The 23,641-nt window shown below is 51.9% G+C and overlaps 5 protein-coding genes across 5 annotated transcripts; 2 read left to right on the top strand and 3 right to left on the bottom strand.

The window, feature by feature from the left end:
• Positions 1-24: 24 nt before the first annotated feature.
• On the top strand, positions 25-2,731 carry NCU06039 (WD repeat protein). Its single transcript, XM_954536.2, has 2 exons — positions 25-1,943; positions 2,009-2,731. The coding sequence occupies exons 1-2, from the start codon at positions 629-631 to the stop codon at positions 2,470-2,472; spliced, it is 1,779 nt and encodes a 592-aa protein (XP_959629.1). The 5' UTR covers positions 25-628; the 3' UTR covers positions 2,473-2,731.
• A 676-nt stretch (positions 2,732-3,407) lies between these two features.
• Positions 3,408-5,221, bottom strand: NCU06040 (hypothetical protein; the record flags this gene model as incomplete). The annotated part of the gene is made up of 4 exons (XM_954710.2): positions 3,408-4,341; positions 4,398-4,518; positions 4,587-4,767; positions 4,832-5,221. 4 exons carry the CDS (start codon positions 5,219-5,221, stop codon positions 3,408-3,410), a joined length of 1,626 nt encoding a protein of 541 aa, XP_959803.2.
• An 816-nt stretch (positions 5,222-6,037) lies between these two features.
• On the top strand, positions 6,038-8,108 carry ars-1 (aryl sulfatase-1; the record flags this gene model as incomplete). The annotated part of the gene is made up of 3 exons (XM_954711.3): positions 6,038-6,380; positions 6,440-7,650; positions 7,743-8,108. The coding sequence occupies 3 exons, from the start codon at positions 6,038-6,040 to the stop codon at positions 8,106-8,108; spliced, it is 1,920 nt and encodes a 639-aa protein (XP_959804.3).
• Positions 8,109-8,487: 379 nt separating this feature from the next.
• Positions 8,488-11,163, bottom strand: NCU06042 (FAD dependent oxidoreductase). The gene has a single exon (XM_954712.3). The coding sequence runs from the start codon at positions 10,658-10,660 to the stop codon at positions 8,945-8,947; it is 1,716 nt and encodes a 571-aa protein (XP_959805.1). The 5' UTR covers positions 10,661-11,163; the 3' UTR covers positions 8,488-8,944.
• A 4,287-nt stretch (positions 11,164-15,450) lies between these two features.
• NCU06043 (GPR/FUN34 family protein) lies at positions 15,451-17,527 on the bottom strand. The gene is made up of 3 exons (XM_954713.3): positions 16,734-17,527; positions 16,246-16,668; positions 15,451-15,930 (listed from the first exon to the last, which is right to left on the bottom strand). The coding sequence occupies exons 1-3, from the start codon at positions 17,123-17,125 to the stop codon at positions 15,834-15,836; spliced, it is 912 nt and encodes a 303-aa protein (XP_959806.2). The 5' UTR covers positions 17,126-17,527; the 3' UTR covers positions 15,451-15,833.
• Between the last annotated feature and the right edge of the window lie 6,114 nt (positions 17,528-23,641).

The following is a 23,641-nucleotide window of genomic DNA, read 5'->3' as shown; positions in this document are numbered from 1 at the left end:
AGGGGGGCCGCTCTTCTTGACGCTGGGAGCCCGCTGTAAACCCGCCATTGATGTCGTCTCTCCAAAGTGGAAGTACACCCAACCTTCCCATCTCGTCTTCCTCCCACCTTCTTCTGCCACTTTCACGGTGACGAAACAAGCCGACAGCGAGGTGATTGTCACGGAGCTGCCGATACGGACCAGAACTGAGGCTTACCTACCTACCTCTCTCCGCCCTTCGGATATCCATACTCGTTGTGTCACTCTCTTGTGCTCTCGGTAACATCCCCGTCCTCGTCAGGCGCCCGTTCGGCTCGCACCATCACCTTCAACACCACCACCACACCGTAAACCAATTCCACCATCTCGGCGACCTTGGAAACAGCGCCCTTAAGCTCGCCCCGCCGCCCGCTTCTGCGCCATATCTTACCTATACATGAACAAGCCTCCAGCAATACCAGTCCATAACCTAATATCAAGCAGCGCCGCGCCCTGGCACTTCCCTTCTTGCCCTTTAGTCGCATCCCGCCGCTAGCGTCCACTCGAGCCAACGACCTAGGCGCCTCGCCTCCCGAACACAATCCTCAAGACCGCGACTCTTCAAGATCCTTCGTCCAAGATCTTCGTGTTGCCGACTGGCATTGGCACAATGAACCAGCAGTCACAGCAATATCAGCCGGCGCGCCGACCGAGTGCCTATGCCTCCCACGGCGACGAGCTTCACATGTCGGCACATCAGGCCCACTTGTCGTCGCCCCGCGAGTACGCGTCCTCCGGCGCACCACATATCAAGCTCGAGCAGATGCCCTCGAGCCCCCCCAACATGCAGAGCTATCAAAGCGCTGGTGCCGTACCCAATGTTCTGCAGCCCGGAGGCATGTCGTCTCGTCCGCCCGTCATGCAGTCCAACACGGCTCCCACTCTCCCCACGATGCAGCAGTCGGCCGACTACAAGTCCCACGGCTATGAGCGCTCCAGCCCTGCTACCCTGGCCTCAAATTCCTATGACGGCGGCAACTCGCCCTATTCCGCCTACAACCCGACGCCTCCAGGTGGCAGCTCTTCGTCGCAATACATGTCTCCCGCAAGCACCAACAAGTACGCGGCCGCTTCGTCATCTCGCAACGTCTCCAACACCCCGCTGGGACTGTCAGATATCCGGCCTCGGGCCGATTCCACCCTCTCTGATGGCATGCTGCCCGGTAGCCAGGCCTACGAATTGGCCAATCCCCAGTCTCGCACCAGCAACTACATGGCCCCTTGGGCTACGTACTCGTTCGACTGGTGTAAGTGGCGTCCCAGCGCAAACAGTGCCGGGAAATTGGCCATTGGCAGCTACTTGGAGGATGGCCACAACTATATCCAGATCTTGGAGGCCAATTTGACGCAGACACCACCCGATGTATACGTCCCGGGCACCTCCAAGTACTCCATGGACTTCACCCGCACCGCCGAGGCCACACACTCATACCCCGTAACGCGCCTGTTGTGGGAACCTCCTTCATCCCAGAAACAATCCACAGACCTGCTGGCTACCTCAGGGGACCATTTGCGGCTGTGGTCACTTCCAGCTGACCCCGTGGTCCCCACCAGTGGCTCTTCGATCACTTCGAGAAGCGGCCGTGACGCCCCCATCACCAAGCTTACTCCCCTAGCCCTCTTGTCCAACTCCAAGACGCCCGATCATACAGCTCCTCTGACCTCGCTCGACTGGAATACCGTTCAGCCTAGCTTAATCATCACATCGAGTATCGACACTACGTGTACCATCTGGGATATCCCATCGTTGACGGCCAAGACTCAGCTTATCGCCCACGATAAGGAGGTGTACGACGTTCGCTTCTGCGCAAACAGTGTAGATGTGTTTGTAAGCTGTGGCCAGGACGGCAGTGTGCGCATGTTCGATCTCCGGAGCCTTGAGCACAGTACTATCATTTACGAGCCCACAGGCAAGGAAGAGCGTGGTAAGTGTCACTTGTCGGCTTTCCGTTGGTCCCTATCTTTACAACAAACTGACCCATATATTTAGATGCCAATGGCGGCCGGATCAGTCCTACGCTGGCTCAGCAAACCATGTCGCACCCCCCACCCCTCCTGCGACTGGCCACGTCTCCGCATGACCAACATCTACTCGCAACTTTTGCGATGGATTCCAATGTAATCAGGATACTCGACGTTCGCCAACCAGGGCAGGCGTTGCTGGAGCTTCGGGGCCATGGGGGTTCCTTAAACTGCATTGAGTGGTCGCCCACCCGGAGAGGCACGCTTGCTTCGGGTGGTGACGACTGCCAGGTGCTCATTTGGGACTTGCTCAACCAGCCCTCCGGGTTGACCCCGGCAGGCCAGCCTGATAACGTGAGGAGTCCTGTGGCTAGTTGGCAGTGTGACTACGAGGTCGGGAACCTTGGATGGGTTCCTCCAATGGGCAATGGCGAGTATGGCGATTGGTTGGGAGTCAGCGCAGGGCGCGGTGTTTGGGGTGTTCGGTTCTAGTACGCCGATGTAAATCGAGATGGTTCCCGCTCGCGAGAACAGATACCAACCCAGGGTAGAAGGATGGGATGGGTGCATAAAATTCTTTGCGATGGAGAGCACTGTTAATCACGTTTCATACAGCCAGGCGTTTTGTTTTTCCGGGGAGGGGAAGGAAGGGGTGGGTGGGTGGGTGGGTGGAATATCCTATCGCGTAGAAGGTCATACTCGAAAAGGCACAATAAAACAGCGATTCGGCCTAGTCCGACTGCTCGTTATCACTCGACATTATCACTCGATACTGGAAGCGCCACATGAAACTAGTAAGGATTCTGTCATTCACCTCTTCATGGAACATTGGCTGGTACAGAGGAAAAAATAAAGGGAAAAAAAAACCGACAATGACCAGGAACGTGAGAGGTGTGAAAGCCACGCCATATTTAGCTACTCACCTACATCATTCCAGGGCATATTTCACGCATTGCGGAGTTTCTTACTCAGTGGATTTATTCGAGACACAAGCCACACTGGTGAATTTGTACGGAGCAGCCCCAAGGAAAATCCGTGTGCTTCTCCTGGAAACTTAATATGGGCTGAAGTTGTTCAACGGCCGGATATTCCCAATCTTCAGCAGCAGTATTCGCCCGGCAAGAATGGTCATCAAGGGTTAGACTTATGTACGTCGAGCCTTCTCTGCTTGAGGAAGACAGCCAGCACAAGTGCAGTGACCGAGCAGGCAAACGAGAACCCTAAGCAATGGTAACAGTGATCAGCAGTCCGTGCCGTAGAGACTTGCCAGAAAGAGACGCGAGAAAGGGAGTGAAGAGGGAGACTGACCGTGACTCCACCATAGACCGTCAATATACGACTGGACAACAGCATCCCTGACCTTATCGATTGCGCCGTCGATAAAGTCAACATCAGAAACCGCCTTCGATATGACCTATGGCTCCAAGTTAGCCTTGAGCCATTCCGCACAGCGAAAGACATAGCGACAAGCACAGGGTCAGGGCACAAACCTTGGCTACCTCAACGTTGTCATATCCTAGCTTCAACAGCCGAATCTCAAGGTTTCTTCGAAGCACGGTCTGCATAATCGTGTTCGCAGCCGGCAACCCAATCGTCATCCATACCGTTTGCATTAAATACATGAACGACACAGCAGGCGCCATGTGAGCCGGGTCAATGACCACCTGAAGCGAAATGAACAGCGCGCTGTTCGTGACCCCCATGCCAAAGCCTCCGGGGAAGATATACAGCGATTCGAACCAAGAGTTGGTGTTGCCGTGCCACCTCAGCATTAGGAGAAGATAGCCGATGGAGGAGCAGGTCACGGCCCAAATGACGAGGGACTTGTACCGTCCTGAGCGCTTGATGGCGGAACCGGAGATGATGCCGCCGATAGCGTTGCCCATAACGGCAGGGACGAGGTGCGCGCCCGCGACGGTGGCGGACGGCCGCGGCGTGGATGTCACTTGGAAGTAGAGGGGGACAGTGAACATGAGTCCCAACTGGGCGGCGGTTTGGAGTCCCAGGATCAAGAACGAAAGGATGGCGTCTTTGCTGTGGAAAATCTCCAGCGGCAGGATTGGCTCGGCCTGTCGCCTTTCTACTGCAATGAACAAGACGAGAAGGATAACGCTGGCACCGAGATAGACGAAAATGAGCGGGTGGGACCAGGGGATCTTGACGCCGCCGAGCTCTATGGGGAGAAGCAGGGCCAGCACAAGGGCCGCGAAAATGAACGAGCCCTTGAAGTCGATACGGCTGAACTTGCTCTTCAACTGGGTGGTGTCATCTGTCTCGTCTAGCGTGCCGGTGTGGCTGGGTAAATATGCTGAGCAAAGAATGATGGCGAGGGTTATGAGTGGCACTTGAACGCGGAACGACCTGAGCGTACTGGCGTCAGCTGGTTTCTACTATACTCGGCAGCAGAAGAGGCTTACCATCGCCATCCGACGACATCTGCCAGGCAACCTCCTAAAGATCCGCCAATGCTTCGGCCAAGGGTAGCTACGAGATTGACATACGCTCTCCACTGAGCAACTTCTCGCAGAGGAAGCAGATCTAAGGGGCAACTGGCTGTTAGTCGTCGCTGCAAACACTCTATCAGTTCATGTCAAAGCCATGCTTACCTGTGATGAGAACGGACACGAGTGCGGACATGCCAGAGGCTCCAGCACCGGATACAATTCGGCCCAGGACGACCTGCGACATTGTCTGGCCCATACCGACAATCGCACAGCCAACCATGAACATGGTATACGCGATTATCACCATCCTCTTGCGCCCATAGATGTCACTTAACTTGCCGTACTGTCCAGAGGCGGAGTAGTCAGCATACTCCCCCAAGGCTGTGTCATTCGATGATATTCCTCACCAAAGTCTGCGTGGCCGCCCCAGCTAGAGAGAAACTGATAATGAGCCAGCTAGAGTCTTTTAAGGCCTTGAACTCGGACGCAATAATTGCATGTGTTGCCATGAGAATGGACGTATCTGTCTGTGCGACGAAGATGCCTAACAGCATGACAGATATGATCTTGATGACATTCACGTGGGCGCTCTGCTTCAACGACTCGGTTTCGTCGCTTCCTAGACTCTGTTCCTCATCTCCCTCGGGAACTGGCTTGATAAATCGATTATAGATACCTTCCTCAGAAATACTGCGATAGGCGTGATAGAGGTAGTCGGAGCTGGGCTGCGCAGTGTCCCTCAAAAGAGGCTCTCGTTCTGTTTCTAAAGACGGCTGGTCCCCATGGCGTTGAACCATCTTTGCCAGTTCTTAAGCAAGAGCGTTTCAGGCCCGATGGGAATTCTGGGCCAATATAAGTACTTGTCCCCTCAAGATATCATTATGGAACATACCTTGAGATCATGGAATGCGCAAGATCACCTAAATCTAAACTCGAACTCGGAAACGCGTTCGAGGAAATACTCCCTTTTCTAAGAACTACCTGAGTGTCATCCCCACCTCTAGAGATTCATTCCGAACACGGAGGCCGACAACTCCAGAATCAGCTTATCCCCGAGATACCCTGCGGTACATGAAAGGCCGAGATAATCACGACATAAGTGTCTGGATTTCGTTAGACGGGCCCTTGTATTGCGAACAAGATGCTACCTTCCCACAAAATCGGTTGCAGAAACGACAAACATGAGCAAATGAGCATAGAGATAAATCGCACCATCTCGTAGTTTGACATTGGCTGCGGAACAGAGTTGCCATGGAATCTCTTATAGTAACGCTCGCATGGTGCAACTGCGCCAAACTAGCACGCCATCGATGACTTTACGCCAACCTCCAAGCCCACCAACGCGGAAACATCGCGATGCAAAGGAGCAACGCTTAGCAATCACAGCCCCAATCCGAAGTCACACTGACTCGATTATATGACGATGAAAACATAATTTGCCGGAGTTATCCCAACAATGATATGGGTCATAGATGTTGCTAGGATCCCGACCTTTTGCAGTGCCCAGGGCGTATTTATTCGAAACCTCATGATCATTGTTTACTACCCCTGGGAATCCCTTCAGTCTTACTGTTTTTCAACATCAGAGCACTTTGTCACAAAACCCATTCAGAATGCGCTTTTCGGTGGTAACTCTCGCAGCAGGCGTACCACTATCAACCGCTTTTGCCGTAGACAGCGGACAAAAATCTCTAGGCTTCGAACATAAACCAAAGGGGACGACAACGGAAGGGGAAAAGAAGAGCCCAAATATCGTCTTCATTCTTACCGACGACCAAGACTTGCATTTACAGTCGCTCGACTATCTTCCCCTGCTCAAAAAATACTTGGCCGATGAAGGTACTACATACAAACGTCACTACTGTACAACGGCCATCTGCTGCCCTGCCCGAGTTTCTCTGTGGACCGGAAAACAAGCCCACAACACCAACGTCACGGACGTATCACCGCCATATGGTAAGGTGCTTCTTGAGTTTCTGCAGTCACTTTCAGGCGTAGCTAACACGCAAAACTAGGTGGATACCCCAAGTTCATCAGTCAAGGCTTCAACGAAGCCTATCTGCCAGTCTGGCTCCAAAAAGCTGGCTACGATACCTACTACACCGGCAAGCTTTTCAACGCCCACACCGTTGATAACTACGATGCCCCTTACATAGCCGGTTGGAACGGCTCCGACTTTCTTTTGGACCCTTACACTTACTCGTACCTCAACGCCACCTTCCAACGCAACCGTGATCCCCCGATTAGTTACGAAGGCCAATACTCAGTCGACGTCCTCGCCGAGAAGGCCTACGGATTTCTCGACGAGGCCGCCAAAAACGTCCACAACCGGCCCTTCTTCCTCGGCATTGCCCCCATCGCCCCTCACAGCAACGTCGAGCCGCGCTTCCCTTCCTCTTCCTCTTCCTCCTCCTCCTCAGACTCAGCTACCCTCCACCGCCGTCCAACCAACGAACACGACGACATTGAAAAATCCGTCTCCTTCACGCCTCCCATTCCCGCCGCCCGACACGCCCACCTTTTCCCAGATGTCATCGTCCCGCGCACTCCCCACTTCAACCCCTCTTCGCGCGCCTCGGGCGTGTCTTGGATTGCTCGCTTGCCGCACCAGAGCGCCGAGAACGTAGCCTTCAACGATCACTTTTACCGGCAGCGGCTGCGCGCGCTGCAATCGGTCGACGAGCTGGTCGCAGGCGTCGTGGCGCGGCTGGAGCGCCATGGGTTGTTGGAGAACACGTACGTCTTTTACACGGCTGATAACGGATACCATATTGGTCAGCACCGGCTCCAGCCGGGGAAGGAGTGCGGGTTCGAAGAGGACATTAATGTCCCGTTGATTGTGAGGGGACCGGGCGTGAAGAAGGGGGAGGTAGCGGAGGTGGTGACGAGTCATGTGGATCTGGCGCCTACGGTTCTGAAGTTGGCTGGGGCTTTGGGTGACAAGGAAAGCAAAGAAGAAGAAGAAGAAGAAGAATATGGGCTGGATGGAGAGGCGATCCCGCTTACCGCCGAGGACCTGGCTCAAGCGAAGGCGAAGGGAAAAAGACATGAGCATGTCACGGTTGAGTATTGGGGGTTTGCGGTCTCGGAGGGCCGAGTTTTTGAAAAGGACGCGACGAGGTACTGGACGAACAATACGTACAAGGCCGTAAAAATCTTGGGCGAAAGGTATAATATGTACTACTCTGTCTGGTGTAGTGGTGAACATGAGCTGTACGATCTTCAGGTGAGTTTCTTTTGTTCTGGGCCTTCTTCCGGCCCGTTCTGACATCAAATACCTCGTATCCACGATGCTGACAGACACATGAAATGAAACAGACCGATCGTTACCAGCTCAATAACATTCTTGACTCTTCGTCGCTTGTCACTGGGAAAACGCCGGCGACTCTTCTTGGGGTACCAGTCCAGAAAGTCGTTGCCCGACTTGATTCGCTCCTCTTTGTCCTCAAGTCGTGTAAAGGAAAGACGTGTATCCGACCATGGGAGGCTCTACACCCGGCTGGGAATGTGCAGAACTTACATGATGCTCTTTCGAGTAGGTTCGATTCCTTTTACGAAAAAGAGCAGAAAAGGGTAGAGTTTGACCGGTGCGAGAGGGGATACATCGTTGAGGCCGAAGGTCCGCAGTTTGAAACGGACGGGTTAGTATACCGGGATGGACATCGATGGGATCAGTGGGTTTGAGAACCGGTGAGTTTCCTGGGTAGGGAAACTATATTTACTTTCCAATATATATGGCTTTCCTTGCTGGTATAGTACAGTGGTTATCAACACCAATGCTTCAACAGAGTTTGTTTAACATTGTTGGAAAACGCAAAAGTGCCTAGTTGGTTATACACTACGATCGTAACAGCTGTCTGTCATCCAACCATATCTCTTCTTGAAACCATAGACATGATATGATGCGAAAAAGGAAGCAAGACATGAGATGGGAGAAACCAGAAAGAGGTGAAAAGGAGACCACCAATAGGGGAAAAAAAAGAAAAAAGGGATAAAAAAAAAGAAAAGGCACTTGACTCGCCCACAGCCGGAATCATGCCATCCTTACTAGGAGGGGTGTGCTCTACCACTGAGTCACGTGGGCTGAGCAATTTAAGTCGTTGAAAAGTAGTTCGGAACCAAGGAATAATTATACACAACCTCACGTCATTGCGATTGCTCCTTGCTGTTCAATTCTAAAAGCGCAACTGCTCTCGGCCTCGATATTCCTCGAGCCAGGGGTGGACATCCTATGCTGAACTGATGCGCATACCTTGGTCAAGAAGCCCATGTGGATAATCTATAGAGTAGGGTCGTTTTGCAACGACACTTTGTAGCCCGAAAACATGCCAAACTCCGGTGACCGTAACGCCAACGCCAAATCCTGAAAGGTCATATCACAGCTCCCCTGTAAACTGCTATCATTCTCCCAGCAGGGAGACACTAGTCTAATCCTGCAGGGCATTGACTTCGCCCTTCAAAGCGTCTGTTTGGCCGTCATCCGTAGGCCACTTCCAAACATCAGTACATACCATCAGGCCTTAGATGTAAGCCCTCTTCGCAATGTCAGCCGCCTCGGCCCCCGCGATTCTTCCAAAGACCACACACTCCAGCAACGACGAACCGCCAAGGCGATTATCGCCATGAATGCCGCCAGTAATCTCGCCAGCGGCCCACAGTCCCTGGATAGGCTTCTGCTCCTCCCCCAGCTCGGACGAAAGCACCTGGGCATGCTCATTGAACACGGCACCACCCATGGTGAAATGCACAATGGGCGTAACGCGGCCCACGCACACCTCTGCGTTTTCATCGACAATACCGTCACTGTTTACACCAAGTTTCCAGTGCCCGAATGCCTTGCGACGGAACGGATCTTCCTTTTCTCTCCTCACAATGCTTGCATACTCCTCCAGCGTCTCCTTGGTGGTTGCATCTAGTTCGGAAACCTTTAGTTTCTTCATCAGGCCCTTCCACAGATAGAACCCCATGTGGCCCGCAGCAGCCTCGGCCGCGCCTGGGTCGAGCAGGAGTTGAATGTCCCATTGGCGTAAAGAGGCGCCTTCGACTCCGTCGCCCGGCAGAGCCATGATGGTGTTGCTCACATGCTCCCTTGTTTCCAGCTCGTTGACGAACCTCTTACTGTTGTGCAGCAGTATGCCACCTTCACCTCTCAGTAACTCGGCGGCAAGGAATTTGACGGGCGCCAATGGATTGGCCGGATCGACGAAGCCGGTCGGGTGAATCTGCACGCTGTCCATATCGACCAGCTTGGCACCAACGGCGGCAAGCAGATCGTGGGTGCCCGGTCGCGGATCGTTGGTGGAGGGCATGCCGTCCAGATCTGGGCGGTAGCGGGCCAGCAGGCCGTGCGTGTCACCGCCGAAACCGCCGGTGGCGAAGATCACGGGGCCGGTAAGTTGGTGAAGAGAAGTACCGTCATCACCGCTGCCGCCATTGCCGCTGTCATTGGTCGATCTGTACTCAACTCCAGTAACGGTTACGGATTGGTGGTCGACTGAAGAGCCGCCGTTGCCGTTGCTAGAGACAGCAGCATTAATGGGGTCGGTGAGCAGCCTGGTGACCTCGCAATCGGTCATCAGCTCGAACCGGTCTCCTCCCGCCTCCTTCAGCTTTGCGACAAGGGTGGTGATGATGGCGGCGCCTGGAGGCGTCTTGCCAGCGCCACGATGTGTTCGTGGATGACTATGGCCTCCGAGCTGTGCCACCACGGTGAGATCCACGCCGAGATCGGCGAGGAAGTTGATGGCATCAGCGGATCGCTGGGTGAGGACCGAGATGAGGGACTCGCGCTGGGCCCTGGCCGCAGGCTGACTTGTGGTTTGCGAGGAGAGGCGAGCGCCGGCAGAGCGGACGGTGTCGTCCCAGAAGGTCTCATCAGGGCCTAGATTAGGCCAAGCAGCCTGTTGGAAGCGGGTGGGCGCCCCGTTAATGCCCGAGGAGGCCTTGATGCTGTTGCCTCCTGGCTTCGGGGCACGTTCCAGCAGGCGAACTGAAGGGGCGCCGGCGCACAGGGCGGAGTAAGCGGCAGAAAGCCCGGCAAGGCCGCCGCCGACTATGATGACACCGGGACGCGAGGCCTGTGATGTCATGGCGGATGTTTCAGACGGGAACAGTCTGTTGACAAGGTCTGTTATAAATGAGTCGGGTATTGATGGCAAAAGGTGGTGATAGACGACTGCGGCAATGGGACTCAGGACTGCAAGATAGAAAATCAAGCGAATCTGTCGCCTGTTCATGGCAGTATCACGGTTGATTGATGTACAATTTCAGCTCTGTAGCTAGAGAAGACACTAATCACGACGGCCATGTTATTTTATTGATGGAACGAATGGCGAAGGGGGGCGGACGATGTTGCCCTGCGGTCAGATATCATCAGATGTCAGGCAACGGGATGGAAGCTGAAGGGGAAGCAATCGGATGAGAACCGAACCACCTCCTTGGGACGAAGGTGCTGGCATAGCACCGGCTTGGTGTTCGCAGGTGTGATCTCGAAGGCGGTAGAGCCCATCCATCATCCGATGTCTGCGTCGACGTCGGATGGTCGAGGCCGAACCGTCACTGGCGCCTGCCCGTTCAATCAATTGAAGTGCAACCAACCAATGTACAGCCGGGGAAAGAGGAGACGTAAATCGCATCGATCGCTGTTGCAACGGTTCATCTTCACTTCAGCCGGCAGACAGTTGCAAAGGCTCAGAGGCATCATGAGTGGTACATAACATGGAAGAAGGTGTTAAAAAGTTAGGTAGGTGTTGAGGTACTGTTGTGTAGTGTAGTGCCGTGCGCCCCCTCGGTAAGACAGAGCCGAGAACCGTTGCCGGGCGGGCCACCAGCTGACTAAAACCAGCTGGTGATTTGAAGGCACACAAGTTACCGAGTGCAAACATGGATTTTGTCCCCTTTGCAATCTTCTTTTTTGTCTCTGTTCCAGCTTGAAGCCATGTCCCCGACGGTCTTGAAAATGGAAAAGGCTCCACTGAGAAAGTAAAGATGAAAGTGCGGAGGTTGAATTGTCAGCAGGTGGAATCGGCAAAGTATGGGGAAGGAAAGGACTTTGTGTTGATGGACCATGCTCACCTTAGTTTTACCACTGACGAATGGTTACTCCATTTGTCTGTCTTGTCATCGCCTGGCTCACCCGGATATCTGCCTTTTGGCTCATAGTCTTGGCATGCATCTACCGGGGCCACTTCCAAAAGCTATAACGGAATGATAGACTACATAGTGCAGCGATAATTGCATGTCCCCGGTATCAGATCCAGTGACGTTTGGCTGGGGTCCACCTTGAATGACAAACCCACTCACTGTTTAATCACCTTCCATGTGCGCTGCTCCGTAATGCTCTTATTTCCAGCTGTTGACTAAAAACAACGACAACGCTGGACAGCTCTCCTCTTCTCTCCTTGGTGCTGCCAACATCCTCGTATCAGCCGCCGAGCCGCTAATGTGGACCTGACCGGACAGCACGTGTATCCCGTCCCCGTTTCCCTCCTCCTCCTCCTCCTCCTCCTCCGGTCCGGAAGCCCAACCACCCCGTTACCCCATACACCAAGAACTGCAATGACGGAGCGGTCTCCGATGCTGCTGCTTGACTGCTTTGATGGCCTTCCTGATTCGTCACGAAACTCCCGGGGGGGGGGGGCGGGAAAACCTCGCCCGAACATGGCATTAAATGATCAACACAGGCTATACAGTAACAACGCAGCGCTGCAGCACCATTCGTGGAGAACTCTCTCCATTGATCATCACAAAATGAGAACAGAAAACGCGGGGTTACTACAACACTCCATCTTCTTGGCTCTTCCCCAACCCGGGGGAACGGATGACATGATAGACGGTGCTTGGGGTCAAGACGGACTAGGTGGGATATGTACACTAAAGGGTGATGGTCACCTGCACAGTTACACTTGAATTACCAGAGAAACCAAAGTGATGCAGTGTTGATCGATCTAATCTTGAAATTTCCCCGGTTCATTGGTAAGTTTGGCTGGCTGATCGGCTCCAAACAGGGTCGGTTGGATATGCGAGATCATCACTCTCTTACACTAGATTTTCATTTTTCCTTTTTTTCTTTCCTTTTTTTTGGTTTTTCTTTTCTTTTTTTTATTCTTTTCTTTTTGCAAAGGTCGCATTGCTGGCCAGTGGAACCGAAATCCACGTGTGAGATTTCCACTTCCCCGGTTCAAAGGGAGGCTCAAGGGGGATTTAAGCTTCCACGTTTGTTTTTCTCGGGACCACCTTCGTCACCGTCTTGTAAGCAAAACGTTGTTGATGGTTTTACGTCATCACGAGTATCACACTTGGATTTCACACTCCGTAAGAGAACTGAGCACTACCTACCTATTTCTCAATTCTCGTTAACGCAACAACTCTCTCATTGATTGTACACTATAGCGCACAATTGAACAGGACGGTCGGTCGGTCAGTCAATTTGTCTCATCCGACCATGAATGAGCCAAGAACTCCTTGGCAACAAGCATTCCCCTCCCCCTCAGAGTACACTAGTGTACTGTCGCCAGCCATCAAGTGAATCAGGGGAATCCAGGTACAATGTCCTCCATCAGAGGGGCAACGGCAGTTACAAACCTGAGGTCTTTTGCTCGCATACCATGTCGGTGATTTGGTATAGCTCTTGGCATTATGCTGCCCACGAGCGACGAGTCTGGACCGGCCTGGCAGCCAGCGAATAACCTCGACGCGCCACAAGACAAGGGAGTATGGGCTGGAATCAATAAACGGCCACGTATAGTGTTCTGGTCCTAGTATAGGGCTTGGGCGCAATGGATGTGTGAGATTTCCATCATGATACAGAAGGTTTACCTGATTCATTGTGACCAACGCCTATCCGGACGAGTGGACGGAATAATATAAGGAGAGGGGAAATTTGTCGAGAGTTTTTTGCTATCATTCACCTAGTGTGATGTTTTATTCGGTCTCCTGTGAACTCTCTCGTGAGCTTGGAGCGCAAAAAGTCAACTATTGTTATCGACTTTTGACTTTGTGGAGGGGTGTCGCGTGACGTCTGGGAATATATGAGACAATCTCGTGCCTCTGAAATGACTGCATTTTTTATTCACTTGGCTATTTATCAACGGGAAATCCAGGAAAAAGTTCTTTTAGAGCGGATACCGTGTTCTTCCTTCATAATCCCTTTTACACTAGTATCACAACCACTTGGTCTCTCTGACAAACCGCACTCTCAGAGTTTCGCCCCCCATGCCCACCCACGTACCCAAAAGAAAACATCCACATTGAGACTCGATAACATGCTATTAAATCAAAGTAGATTGGACCCAAAAACCGGTTGCAAGCGAGCCTGTGTTCCAGGAGGGGAAAAGAGGATCTTCAATGGCGACGAACGGGTCCATCCCCTTGAAAAAAAATCTGAAACTGTGTTCCAATTTCCCCAGATGAACTTGCCGACTTCCACTTTCCCACGCAGCTACCGGCCGGCCAGAAGAGCCTATAACACACATCCAGATTTCGCAGATTGTCGAGCTTTGTCGAGATTGGCCGAGATTTACTTGCATCTGCTGGCTCACAACCACCATCATCCCGGTCCGTCCATCATTCCTTTGTAATCCCCATCCCCACCCCCATCCCCACCTCCGTCGCCAGTCCTTGGCAATTCCAACCGATTCCCACTCCCGTGTCCATCAAGGTAAAGGGAAAAAAGAAGAGAAAAAGTGACCCCACAAGTGCGGGCAGCAAACTCCCTGCACCAACTCCAGTCGGGGGAGTCCCAAAAGCCGGCAGTTATTGAGGGTCCACTTGTTGACATCCTCTATTCTGTATGGACCAAGTCGAAAAAGGAGGCGCGTGGCGTTAAGTTTGCAGCATATGCAAAATATGGATGATTCCGATGTGGGCTGTGGATATTAGAGGACAAGACGGGCCACAGAACCTCCGTTGCCCGACATGGCTGAGCGCCAAACAAAAGGCAGGGAGGGCCCGCCGGACGGGTTGCGATTGAACCTTTGGATGGATTGACAATTGCTGTTGTCGGTGCTGATGCCGGGGGCCCGGGCAATGGTCCTTTGAGAAGGGAGTACATAACCGGCTACAAACGTGCCGCATTGACTTTAGTGTAGATGTCGAGGACATATTGGTGTTGGCGTCGACACTAACATCAACAGCATCTGGAAAGTTCTGCCGCCGCCGCCGCCGCTTGGGGGTCCCAATTCCCCTAATCACACGTGCGCAACCGGTGCAAGAAATTATCTCCGGGCCGAGTTCCCACCACGTACGTGACACGATGGCCGGGGATATGGTTTGATTACATGAGGGCCATCTTGATCTCGTAAAAACAAGCTTAACCTTTGCGCCGGGAAGCTTGCGACGGGGGACGGGGGTCGGGGAGATGACAGCGGGGATGCCGACAGGGACGGAGCCGAACTCGGAAGTGAAGCGGACGGAAACCGCCCTTGGCCCACGGGGACATGTTTGACAAGCGCTCAATGGCCGGTCGGGCAGGATGACGGAGGGTCGGGGGTTGCGATTTCGGCAAGAAGTAACACCTGAAAGAACCAAAGGAAAAATCAGCAAGTGCCTGCCTGCAATGCGACAAAACCGTTGGTACCCGCGCCAAAGTCTATTTCTTTCATCTCCTCTGGCTGCATGTTCTCCTCTTTCTCGCCCACCTGAACCAATCACCATTCTTCAACCTCGATTTCATGAGACTCGTTATCCCAGTAAGCGACTCCATAATGGTAGATCTTGGAGTGGATGACCTTGTGGAGGACAGTGGAGATGGCTCTTTGGAGGCCCAGAACCAAGGCAAATTGAACCAAAAAAGAAAAGCGTAGCATTGCCCCTTTCAGGAAAGAAAGAGCCGAGACAAGGTGGAGTAAGCTTTGGGTTTAAGCAAAGCGCTGGAAAGCCATTCAGTACCCGGGGTCAGAGGCGAAATGGCAGGGGAGGGACGTCATCTGAAAACGTCAGCCATGATTTCACTGCACATCGCTTGATGGCAGAATTCTGGGGTAGCCACCACCACCACCACCACAATAAATCGAGGGAGCGATGAGGACGGGGTAGAGGAACCAAGATTGAATATTGAAGTGATACATATGGTTAGCTTTGCTGGGTCAGTGACTGACTCACAGAGTCCGACATCATTTGCGCTCGGTCGCTACATTGGCGAGGGAAGACATGCTTGGGACTCCATACATGGAAAGAAAGTGTGATATTAATGATGTGTGTAAGCATTTGGTATCGTCATGGATCCAACCCTTGATCCGGTATCATTAAACAAAAAGAAAACATGAACATGAGATGCACATGACCCAAACCTCTGTGGATATCCAAAGTCGTGAACTACCTCGCTCACAAAATAACAAATACCCATTGCGACCCGCTTAAGCAAAATTCATAACGTAAAACATATCAGGGAAAGAACGGCCTGGGGCCGACTTACGCCTGGTCACGGTCAGACTTGGCAGCCATCCTGGTCTCACGGCCCTTCTCAGACCAGGGGAAGTGGAAGACAGGGAGGAGGAAGAAGGAGTTGCTGTAAAAGAAAAAGAACCGTTAGCGCATGATCATTTGAAGTTATATGAGGCTCTGCAATTGGGTCAAGGATGATAGTAATGACGCGTGCTTGGCAGATGAGCTTGAAACGAGGAACCCCGAAAGGAACCAGTAGTGTCATGGCATGGTTTCGGGGAAAGCCCAATGCCAAGGCCAGGATAATGACACTGTACTTTTCTTTCTTTCATTTATCCTTGTCGGAAGGGGAGGTAGATATGTGACTGAAAGAAAAAGAAATCAAGAGGCCAAAAAAAAAAAAAAAAAAAAAAAAAGGAATCATTGTCGGGGTACTAACCTGCTGTCCGCAATACCAGCAAACGCGTTGTACCAAGCGAAGAAGGCGGCAAGCATACCGAAGACACCGCCAGCCTTGGTGAGCCTCCCGGCGGCAAGGGCGTTTCCGTTGTCGTTGGCGTACTCGCCGCAAGCCAGCATGAGGAAGGCAATATCCAGAGTGAAGAAAAGCATAAAGAACATGATGGTGGAGCGCAAGGTGCATAGAAGAAGGATTGTGGTGAAGATGAACCAGCCGGTAAGGAAGACGCCGACAGCAGACGCGGCCATCTCGGGATCAATCGCCTTGGCTTCTGGGGTAGCATAGGGACCGTCGGCGCCAAGGATGTTCCAGGCCGGGGTGAGAAGAATGGCATAGGAGATCCAAAAGCCACCGTAAGAAGAGAGAGCAGTAGCACCGAAAGTGTTGCCAACAGCCATTTCCCTGGAGGCACGTGTTAGACATGATGCGTGAGGAGAGGGTGGCATGAATCCAGTGATTGTACTTACCACATGCCGGCAAGAAGCTGGATAAGACCGCCATAAGCGAGAGCAGAGCCAACGACAACGTTGGGGACGGTCAAGTTACGAGCCTTGAGGTTGACGCAGGAGAGGATGAAGGTAGTGAGGGCGAAAGCGCAGAGACCCAAGGGCGCTGGGTTGGCGAACTTGCGTTCCTTGACTGGGCGATAGAGACCGGGTTGAAATTCACCACCGAAGGCAGGCAACCTGGGCTCAGTTCCGGTATGGATGCGAGCCATTGGGTTGTGCCAGCCATTGAGCATGGCCTCTTGGTGGGCGGCAGCGACAGCGGCCTGGGCCTGAGCCTGGAGCTGAGCTTGGGCCTGGGCGTGGGCCTGCTCCGCAGAGATGTTGTCAACCTGGGGCTTTTCGTCGTACATTGTGCGAACTTGTTGAGAGGTGATGATATGTTGGGGCGAAGTGTGTATTGTCGGACTAGGTGAGAAACCAAGTTAATGGTGCCCCTTAGATGTCGATGTTGTTGTTGCAAGGTGTGCCACCTAGAGACCTGGAGAAGATGGAAATAAAGAAAAGGGTCCTGGGGAAGAACTGGGGAAGAGAGGTTGATATAGAGAATAACGATGGGGGGTCGAATGGATCATCGATTACATATCCCACGGCCAGAAGAGCGGCATGTTGAACATGCCGCTAGAGAAGCGTTGCCGTAATGGGCAAGCAGGGATGATCCGCAGAGGCCTGGGGTTAGCTGGAGCTGCTTAGATCTGCCTGGATCTGCTTGGGTCCTGGGATGAACTGGCTCATCGGTCAGTGGAGAGTGGATGTCAGTGATGCAGGGACTAGGGACCGTCATCTGGGGGACTGGAGACCAAGTGGGACGCCGTCCTTGGGCGTGCCAGCTCGTTAGTGGCATAAGGGGCAAAGACTCATACCGGATAAATGCATTTTCCCTCGATATTCCCTGAGCCCAGCCTCTGCTGGATTTCGACTGGACCTCGACTGGGGTCAGGCTGTGCCTCTGACTGGAGCAAGCCGGGTCACGGCTCCCACCACGACTGACGCCGGTTGCAGACTGCCGGGGGGCACCCCGAGCCCACGGAGGGACAGCCCAAACGATGAGGAGACGGATGCAGGCCAACAAGGACATCGGTGAGAAAGCGGATATCTCCCTCGGCTTAAGGTTCTCTCTTAGTGGGTCGTCGGTGGTTGTGTTAAAGCTGTGAGCTCCACTGAAAGACGGAGAAGAAGATCTGGAAACGCCGTCTCCTTACTGGATAAAGCTGATTATTCCACCAGGATACGGAGTACATAGTATAGAGGTTGGTCCACAACACTTGCAGTCTGCTTGGTAATTCCTTTACACGCCCAAATTAAAAGGTCTTGGTAAAGCCGACTGTCTAGGATTTGAAGAACATGGAAGGGGAGAAGCAATACACACAGGTCCAAGTGATAAACAGTAGACTGGTTTCGTGCATTGGGAGTGTCGGTTGGGGTGTTTCACGATGAGTAGATTTTGTCGAAGCAGATGCCTGCTGTCATGTATATTTCCATAGACGAGAAATGCACTAGTAGTACCGGCAATAAGGGGGCACTGGAACAAGGAGGGTCACTCACCCAAATTCAACCGACAACAACCATACACATTATGTGCGTACACTGGTATTCAACTGGAGTCCCTGTTCCGCTCCCAGAAAACCCCGGACAAAGAGTCTAACACACGCTAACATGGTCATCTTCAGATTGGATCTCCCTTGTAGCCAAGGTTAGAGGTGACATGACCTGAATTGACGCCTAGATAGCGAGGCTAAAAAGCTGTTCAGCACATGGCATAATTGGATATCTGATGGCACTGCTCAAGTCGGGCTTCAAGAATTGAGTGCTCTGATCAAAAGGACGAGGATTCATAGGTGTGATTGGTGGTTTTTTCCAGTTGGTTTCGATGACTAGAGAACAGCACCTTTTTTTTATTTCCTGATAGTACTTTTTTTCTGTGGCCGCATGTAGGGTAGCATTCCTGACCAGTAGCGCATTCTTCCTTCTCACACGGACTCCAGTGGCTTACAATTCTGGTAGAGATCGCCGGGCATTGGTGGTTGAGAGCTGTGCCGAGTTAGCCATACTGCCATATAACCGCAATTTCTTTTGCTGAAGAGGGCAAGAGGCTCCTTTCCCGACGCACAGGGGACATGGACCCAAGCCAGCATTGTCTTAGTGTCGACATCCGGTCGTATTCACCAAAACAATCCGGCAGAGAGGTGGGGGATGGGCAACGATTGGTTGGGGAGACATTGAGGTGCAGAGATGCGGCGGGCACAACCAGAAAAGCAGAGAACCAAGGGGGGGTGGCCGGTGGCTTGACTTTGCCTTTTCCTGTTCAACTCCTGCACCGATTGCCGGCTGGGCATGCGTAATCGGCTTGACTGGCAACTGATTTTTTTTTCTATAATTTTTTTTGTTTTTTTTCCAAATATTCCCATGGATGATTGACCGTATGGATGTCCACGATGGAAGTTGTCGAGATGGTGGTATACTGCGTATACTACACTAGAATGGTGTCAAGAAGCGATCTGCATAGAGTCGGATCAAGTGCCCGGCAACAGAGAGAGTATCAGAAAGACCAGCAAGTCGCAGTCAAGTGGAGAGAAAAGAGCGGACCTGCTCGACTGCACACTGTACTGTGTGCCGGGAATAAGGGGAGTTATGTATGTATGTACTGCGTAGTGTAGTAGACTGTTGCGGGAGTGGTGATCGGGAGAAAGCCAAGTGGTCGCTAACCTCGCCGGTGTTCTCTGGCTAACTGTGAAGGGATGCGCCATCCGGAGTTCCATTGCAGTGAAGCACCCGTTGGTTACATGGTAGGCTCTGTAGCATTGCATGGAGTCATGGATGTCCATGGAAAAGGGCGAAGGGAGGGGAGAGAGTCCGTCCTCATTTTGGAGAAGGCAACTTAAAGAAAGGCATTAGGTAAGGCATGATAGGTCCGTATGTCGTGCTAAGTGTGAGTGAGGTCTGGAATGGATACCCGATGGTTGAGAGTCTGCACCTCTTTTGCCCGAATGGTGCAAAGGTAGACAGATTTCCCCCCAGGCGAAACCGGGCCAGACACGTTGGGTCAGGCACCTCAATCGGAAGTCAAGCCACACAGAACCCAGAAGGAAGGGACCGACGGGAACGGAGCCGGAGTGGGAGAACTTTCCGCTTCAGCACCCTGTGAACTGAACGAAGTGACGGAAGGCGGGAACAAGGAGGGGTGGAAAGGGCACCTTCCCCATAAAGTTGATTCAAAAGTGGTGGATTTTCTCCGCACGTTCCTCCCCCCCCCCTCCCCCCCGTTCCTTCCCCTTCTGAGCATGGCGACAGACATGCCCGCCTGGAAGCTGACCAACTGTTTTGTTCTGCGCCGTCAGCATTTCTTAGCACCATTACGTCGTTGGGCACATGGAACGCTGTTAGTGCTATTCATTAGTGTACTCCCCGAATCCCCCCCTTTTTTTATCCTTTTTTTGTTTCTCCTTTGAGGTTGCTCCATTCTTTTGTCTCCACGACCAAGCGGGGGAATCTGGGGAAAGTGTAAATGCAAAGACCGAGTCATGACTTCCGTGTCTCTAGTGCTGTGCATGATGAGACACTCAATTGCTGCTGACTGCAACTGAATGGCTTGACTGTTGAAAAACGGGTTGAAAATGGTGACTGGTGAAGGGAGGGGCGTTGCGGGGAAGTGGATGGAATTCGGCAAGTACCGTTGTACCGTCGTTCATCCAGTCTTTGTGAAAGATGTTGAGGGCTTGCTTGCCCTCAGTCAGAGTCATGCAATTATCGGTGCTTTTCCCAATCCCCGTTCAAAAAAGTCTGACACTCAATTTCTTCCACTTCAGTTCCTTTGTCCTACGCCTGCCAACCTGCCCGTGCTGCTCTCAATTCGATACCCAATGCCAGTGCCGTGTGCCTCCTGGGATCTCCCAAGTTCTACAGTATGGCTTCTTCTCATAAGACGGACGGGGAAAAAGGGTCATGCTGATTTGTGCTGACGGGGTCCAAGACCCAGCCGAACGACTAGCCTCGGCCCTTCTCTACCACAGATGTGGCCATTCGTAATCCATCACGATCCATCCATCGGCATCCAGCCTCTTGCTTTCCATCCAGCTAGCACTTGTGTGTCTTCCACGGCCATTGACGGCGTTTTGACACCGCAAACCCAGAAAGAATCATTGGAAGCTGAGTGCTTCCCGTGTACACTACTGTTTGTGCACATTTTGACAGCCACGATCATCACGGCACTTGTGCACACCTGTCTGTCTCTCTGCTCTTTGAGATCCACACAACCCCCATCGTTCTGTAGGCCTTGGCGGATGTGCGGCTCGTTCGCCGGCCAAATTAACCACACTACAACGACAGATTGCTACACTGCCTGCAGCTCATACCTACACTACACTAACCTCCTAGCAATGACATGTTAGCATTTGTCTGGGCGTTATTTCTCTTGCGAGTCTCGACTGTTGCTCCGAGTGGAGGTCCCAATACCAACAGCCCCGGGGCAGACATCCGTTTCGGTCAAGCAACGCCGGCAGTTCTCTCTGCCATTACCCATGGATTTCTCTGTCATCAAAGGTAGCCTTCATCCATGGGTGCCTTGGCAAAGATCGTCAGGGGAAGTAGCCATCTTGACATAGAGTGGGAGAGTGGTTGGTTCCTTGGGCTTCTGGTTATCAAAGGAAAAAGTCAGCTAGCCAGCCAGCCTCCTGGGATATTCAGGAACATCAACAGACAGACAGGCTCACACAGACAAGTGCCCGGTCTGACTACCATGTTGAAGCGTGCGTGTTCCGTGCTCTACGTTCATGATCCCAATCATCATCCTGGCGGGAATGCTAGTGACACTACGGCAATTATCTACCAATAGCAAGACCCCCGAGATGAACACCACGTTATCACAAGTACTCTACGTTCCCTCTGCCTATACACCTCCCGTACCCTTTCCCTTTGAAGATCCGTCGACGAGGGGGGCCGGTGACATGCCCATAGGAAATGCCATTAACGCTATGGAGCACGTCCCCGTCGCTGATACAACGTCACTTGTACCAAGAAGGGAATTGCTTGGAAAACGAAAAGTACGGATGTGTTGCAAGGAAGATGAAAAGTTTTTATCGAAGGGGGGGCAAGAGAGATATGGAAAGAGGACCAAGATCAGGATACGAAGAACGAACTGATATTATTCCTCGAATAGAAAAAAAGGAGAAAAATAAGAATTACAAAAAAAAAAAAAGAGAGGAAGAAACTAAGACCCAGGAACATCAGATAACATGGCCAAAAACATATGCTCGAGAAAGAATTGACAACACACAAAATTTAAGAAATAAAAAACCTAGAAACCAACTAACCAAGGGAACAACAAGAACAAGAACAACAACAACAACAACAACAGAAGAACACCAGCATTGTCACCAGGTGAAATGCCAACACCCCATTCCACATCATCTGCCAAGTCCGTTTCTCCCTGAAATTCACCTCTTACCTACCCACCCACCTTCACTCTGCCTCTTTCCTTGCATGTACCCAGCATCTCTTCATCATATTCCTCTTCTACAACTCACAACTGCCCGGGGTTTTCCTTCCCTCTTCAAATTCAGACTTTCCTCTTCATTTCCTCCTTCCCCTCTTCGATTCCTACCTTTTTCCCCTTTCTCCCCCTTTCCCATTCCCCCTTCACCCCCAACTTGATTTGGCTATGTACTGAACCTGTAAGCTTACTTAGGCACCTAGAGGTATCCAACACTCCAACACCTCAACCCCCCCACCAAATGACCAAATCAACAGATGAGACCTTCAAATAAGCTTTGCGGCTGCACTTACCTGTCACCTTACCCCAAGGCGCTTATGCATTCAATTGCGTAGGTTGGCGTTAGCTTATCGAGCTCGTGTCACCTGGCGTCAGCTTTGCATTCTTGACATCTTGGCTCATTCTTATAGCCTTCGTCAAGGTCTCGACTTGTTATCATACCATCACAAGATGGGTCAAAACGGACCTGTACATGCTCAATGTACTTTTGTCATGGTAAAGCTCGAAACTGAAAGTGTTATAATTTCTCATGCACCTTACTCATCACCTAGAATAAACAAATCCCGACATGGAAAGGATAAAGTAAAAAAGCATATAGCGCCCCAAAAAAGCAAGCGAAAATCTCAACCACTATGGTAGCGTAAAAAAAAAGATCAAGACTGTTAAACCATCATCAATCGAGACCTAAAACCTCTCTTTCCCTCCATTCAGCCGGAAGTTAGCACATGCGTTGTTTCATCCTTTAACCGAAAGGGAATGTTTCGGGATTGTAATGTACTCCATCAAGGCTTCCATTAACATCCTTCACCAAACTCCATTCCACGTCCTGTAATTTCACTTCTCCCTCTTAAATATGGCTCTGTTGATTATCGTTACGTATGAAAACCACGTGTAGACGATCAATTAACCACTAAATGGTCGGCCCACCCTGAACGACAAGAAATAGATCTTCAAGGGCAGAGGAGACTTGGATGGTACAGTCACCGGTGAAGATGAGGATGATGTGGTTACCAACGTCTCTGATGTCGGCAAACCAGAAGACCCATTCGGGATCGGAGATGCATCAGTGCCACACAAGGGAGTGGGAATAACGGTAGGAACAGACCTAGCTGGTGGAAATGAGCAATGTTCACTTGCTGCCGCAATTGAAGGCACTGTCACTGTTGTTTCTGGTATTGTCATAGTGATTTCTGGTTGAGTAACCGTTAACGTGAGGTTTGGCAGCGTAGAAGGGACAGAACCACCGGACTCCCATGGGACTGATGACGAGAGAGATGGTACCACGGTCGAAGATAGTAGGGAAATGATAGACGATGGAGAAGATGAGCTGGTATACGACGGCGGTTGTTGCGGAGCGGCGTTGGCTGTCCATGTCGGAACT

The sequence above is a fragment of the Neurospora crassa genome, linkage group VII, assembly GCF_000182925.2.
Source record: "Neurospora crassa OR74A linkage group VII, whole genome shotgun sequence".
Classification (NCBI taxonomy): domain Eukaryota; kingdom Fungi; phylum Ascomycota; class Sordariomycetes; order Sordariales; family Sordariaceae; genus Neurospora; species Neurospora crassa.
This window is presented reverse-complemented; position numbering and strand designations above follow the sequence as displayed.

What these genes read in the sequence shown, in the direction of transcription:
- NCU06039 (XM_954536.2), top strand. Translation starts at nt 629, where the DNA reads ATGAACCAGCAGTCACAGCAATATCAGCCGGCGCGCCGACCGAGTGCC. An exon ending in CACAGGCAAGGAAGAGCGTG is followed by an intron (nt 1,944 to 2,008) that starts GTAAGTGTCACT and finishes CCATATATTTAG; the next exon opens with ATGCCAATGGCGGCCGGATC.
- NCU06042 (XM_954712.3), bottom strand. Translation starts at nt 10,660, where the DNA reads ATGAACAGGCGACAGATTCGCTTGATTTTCTATCTTGCAGTCCTGAGT.
- NCU06043 (XM_954713.3), bottom strand. Translation starts at nt 17,125, where the DNA reads ATGTACGACGAAAAGCCCCAGGTTGACAACATCTCTGCGGAGCAGGCC. An exon ending in CAGCTTCTTGCCGGCATGTG is followed by an intron (nt 16,669 to 16,733) that starts GTAAGTACAATC and finishes ACGTGCCTCCAG; the next exon opens with GGAAATGGCTGTTGGCAACA. An exon ending in GCTGGTATTGCGGACAGCAG is followed by an intron (nt 15,931 to 16,245) that starts GTTAGTACCCCG and finishes TTTCTTTTACAG; the next exon opens with CAACTCCTTCTTCCTCCTCC.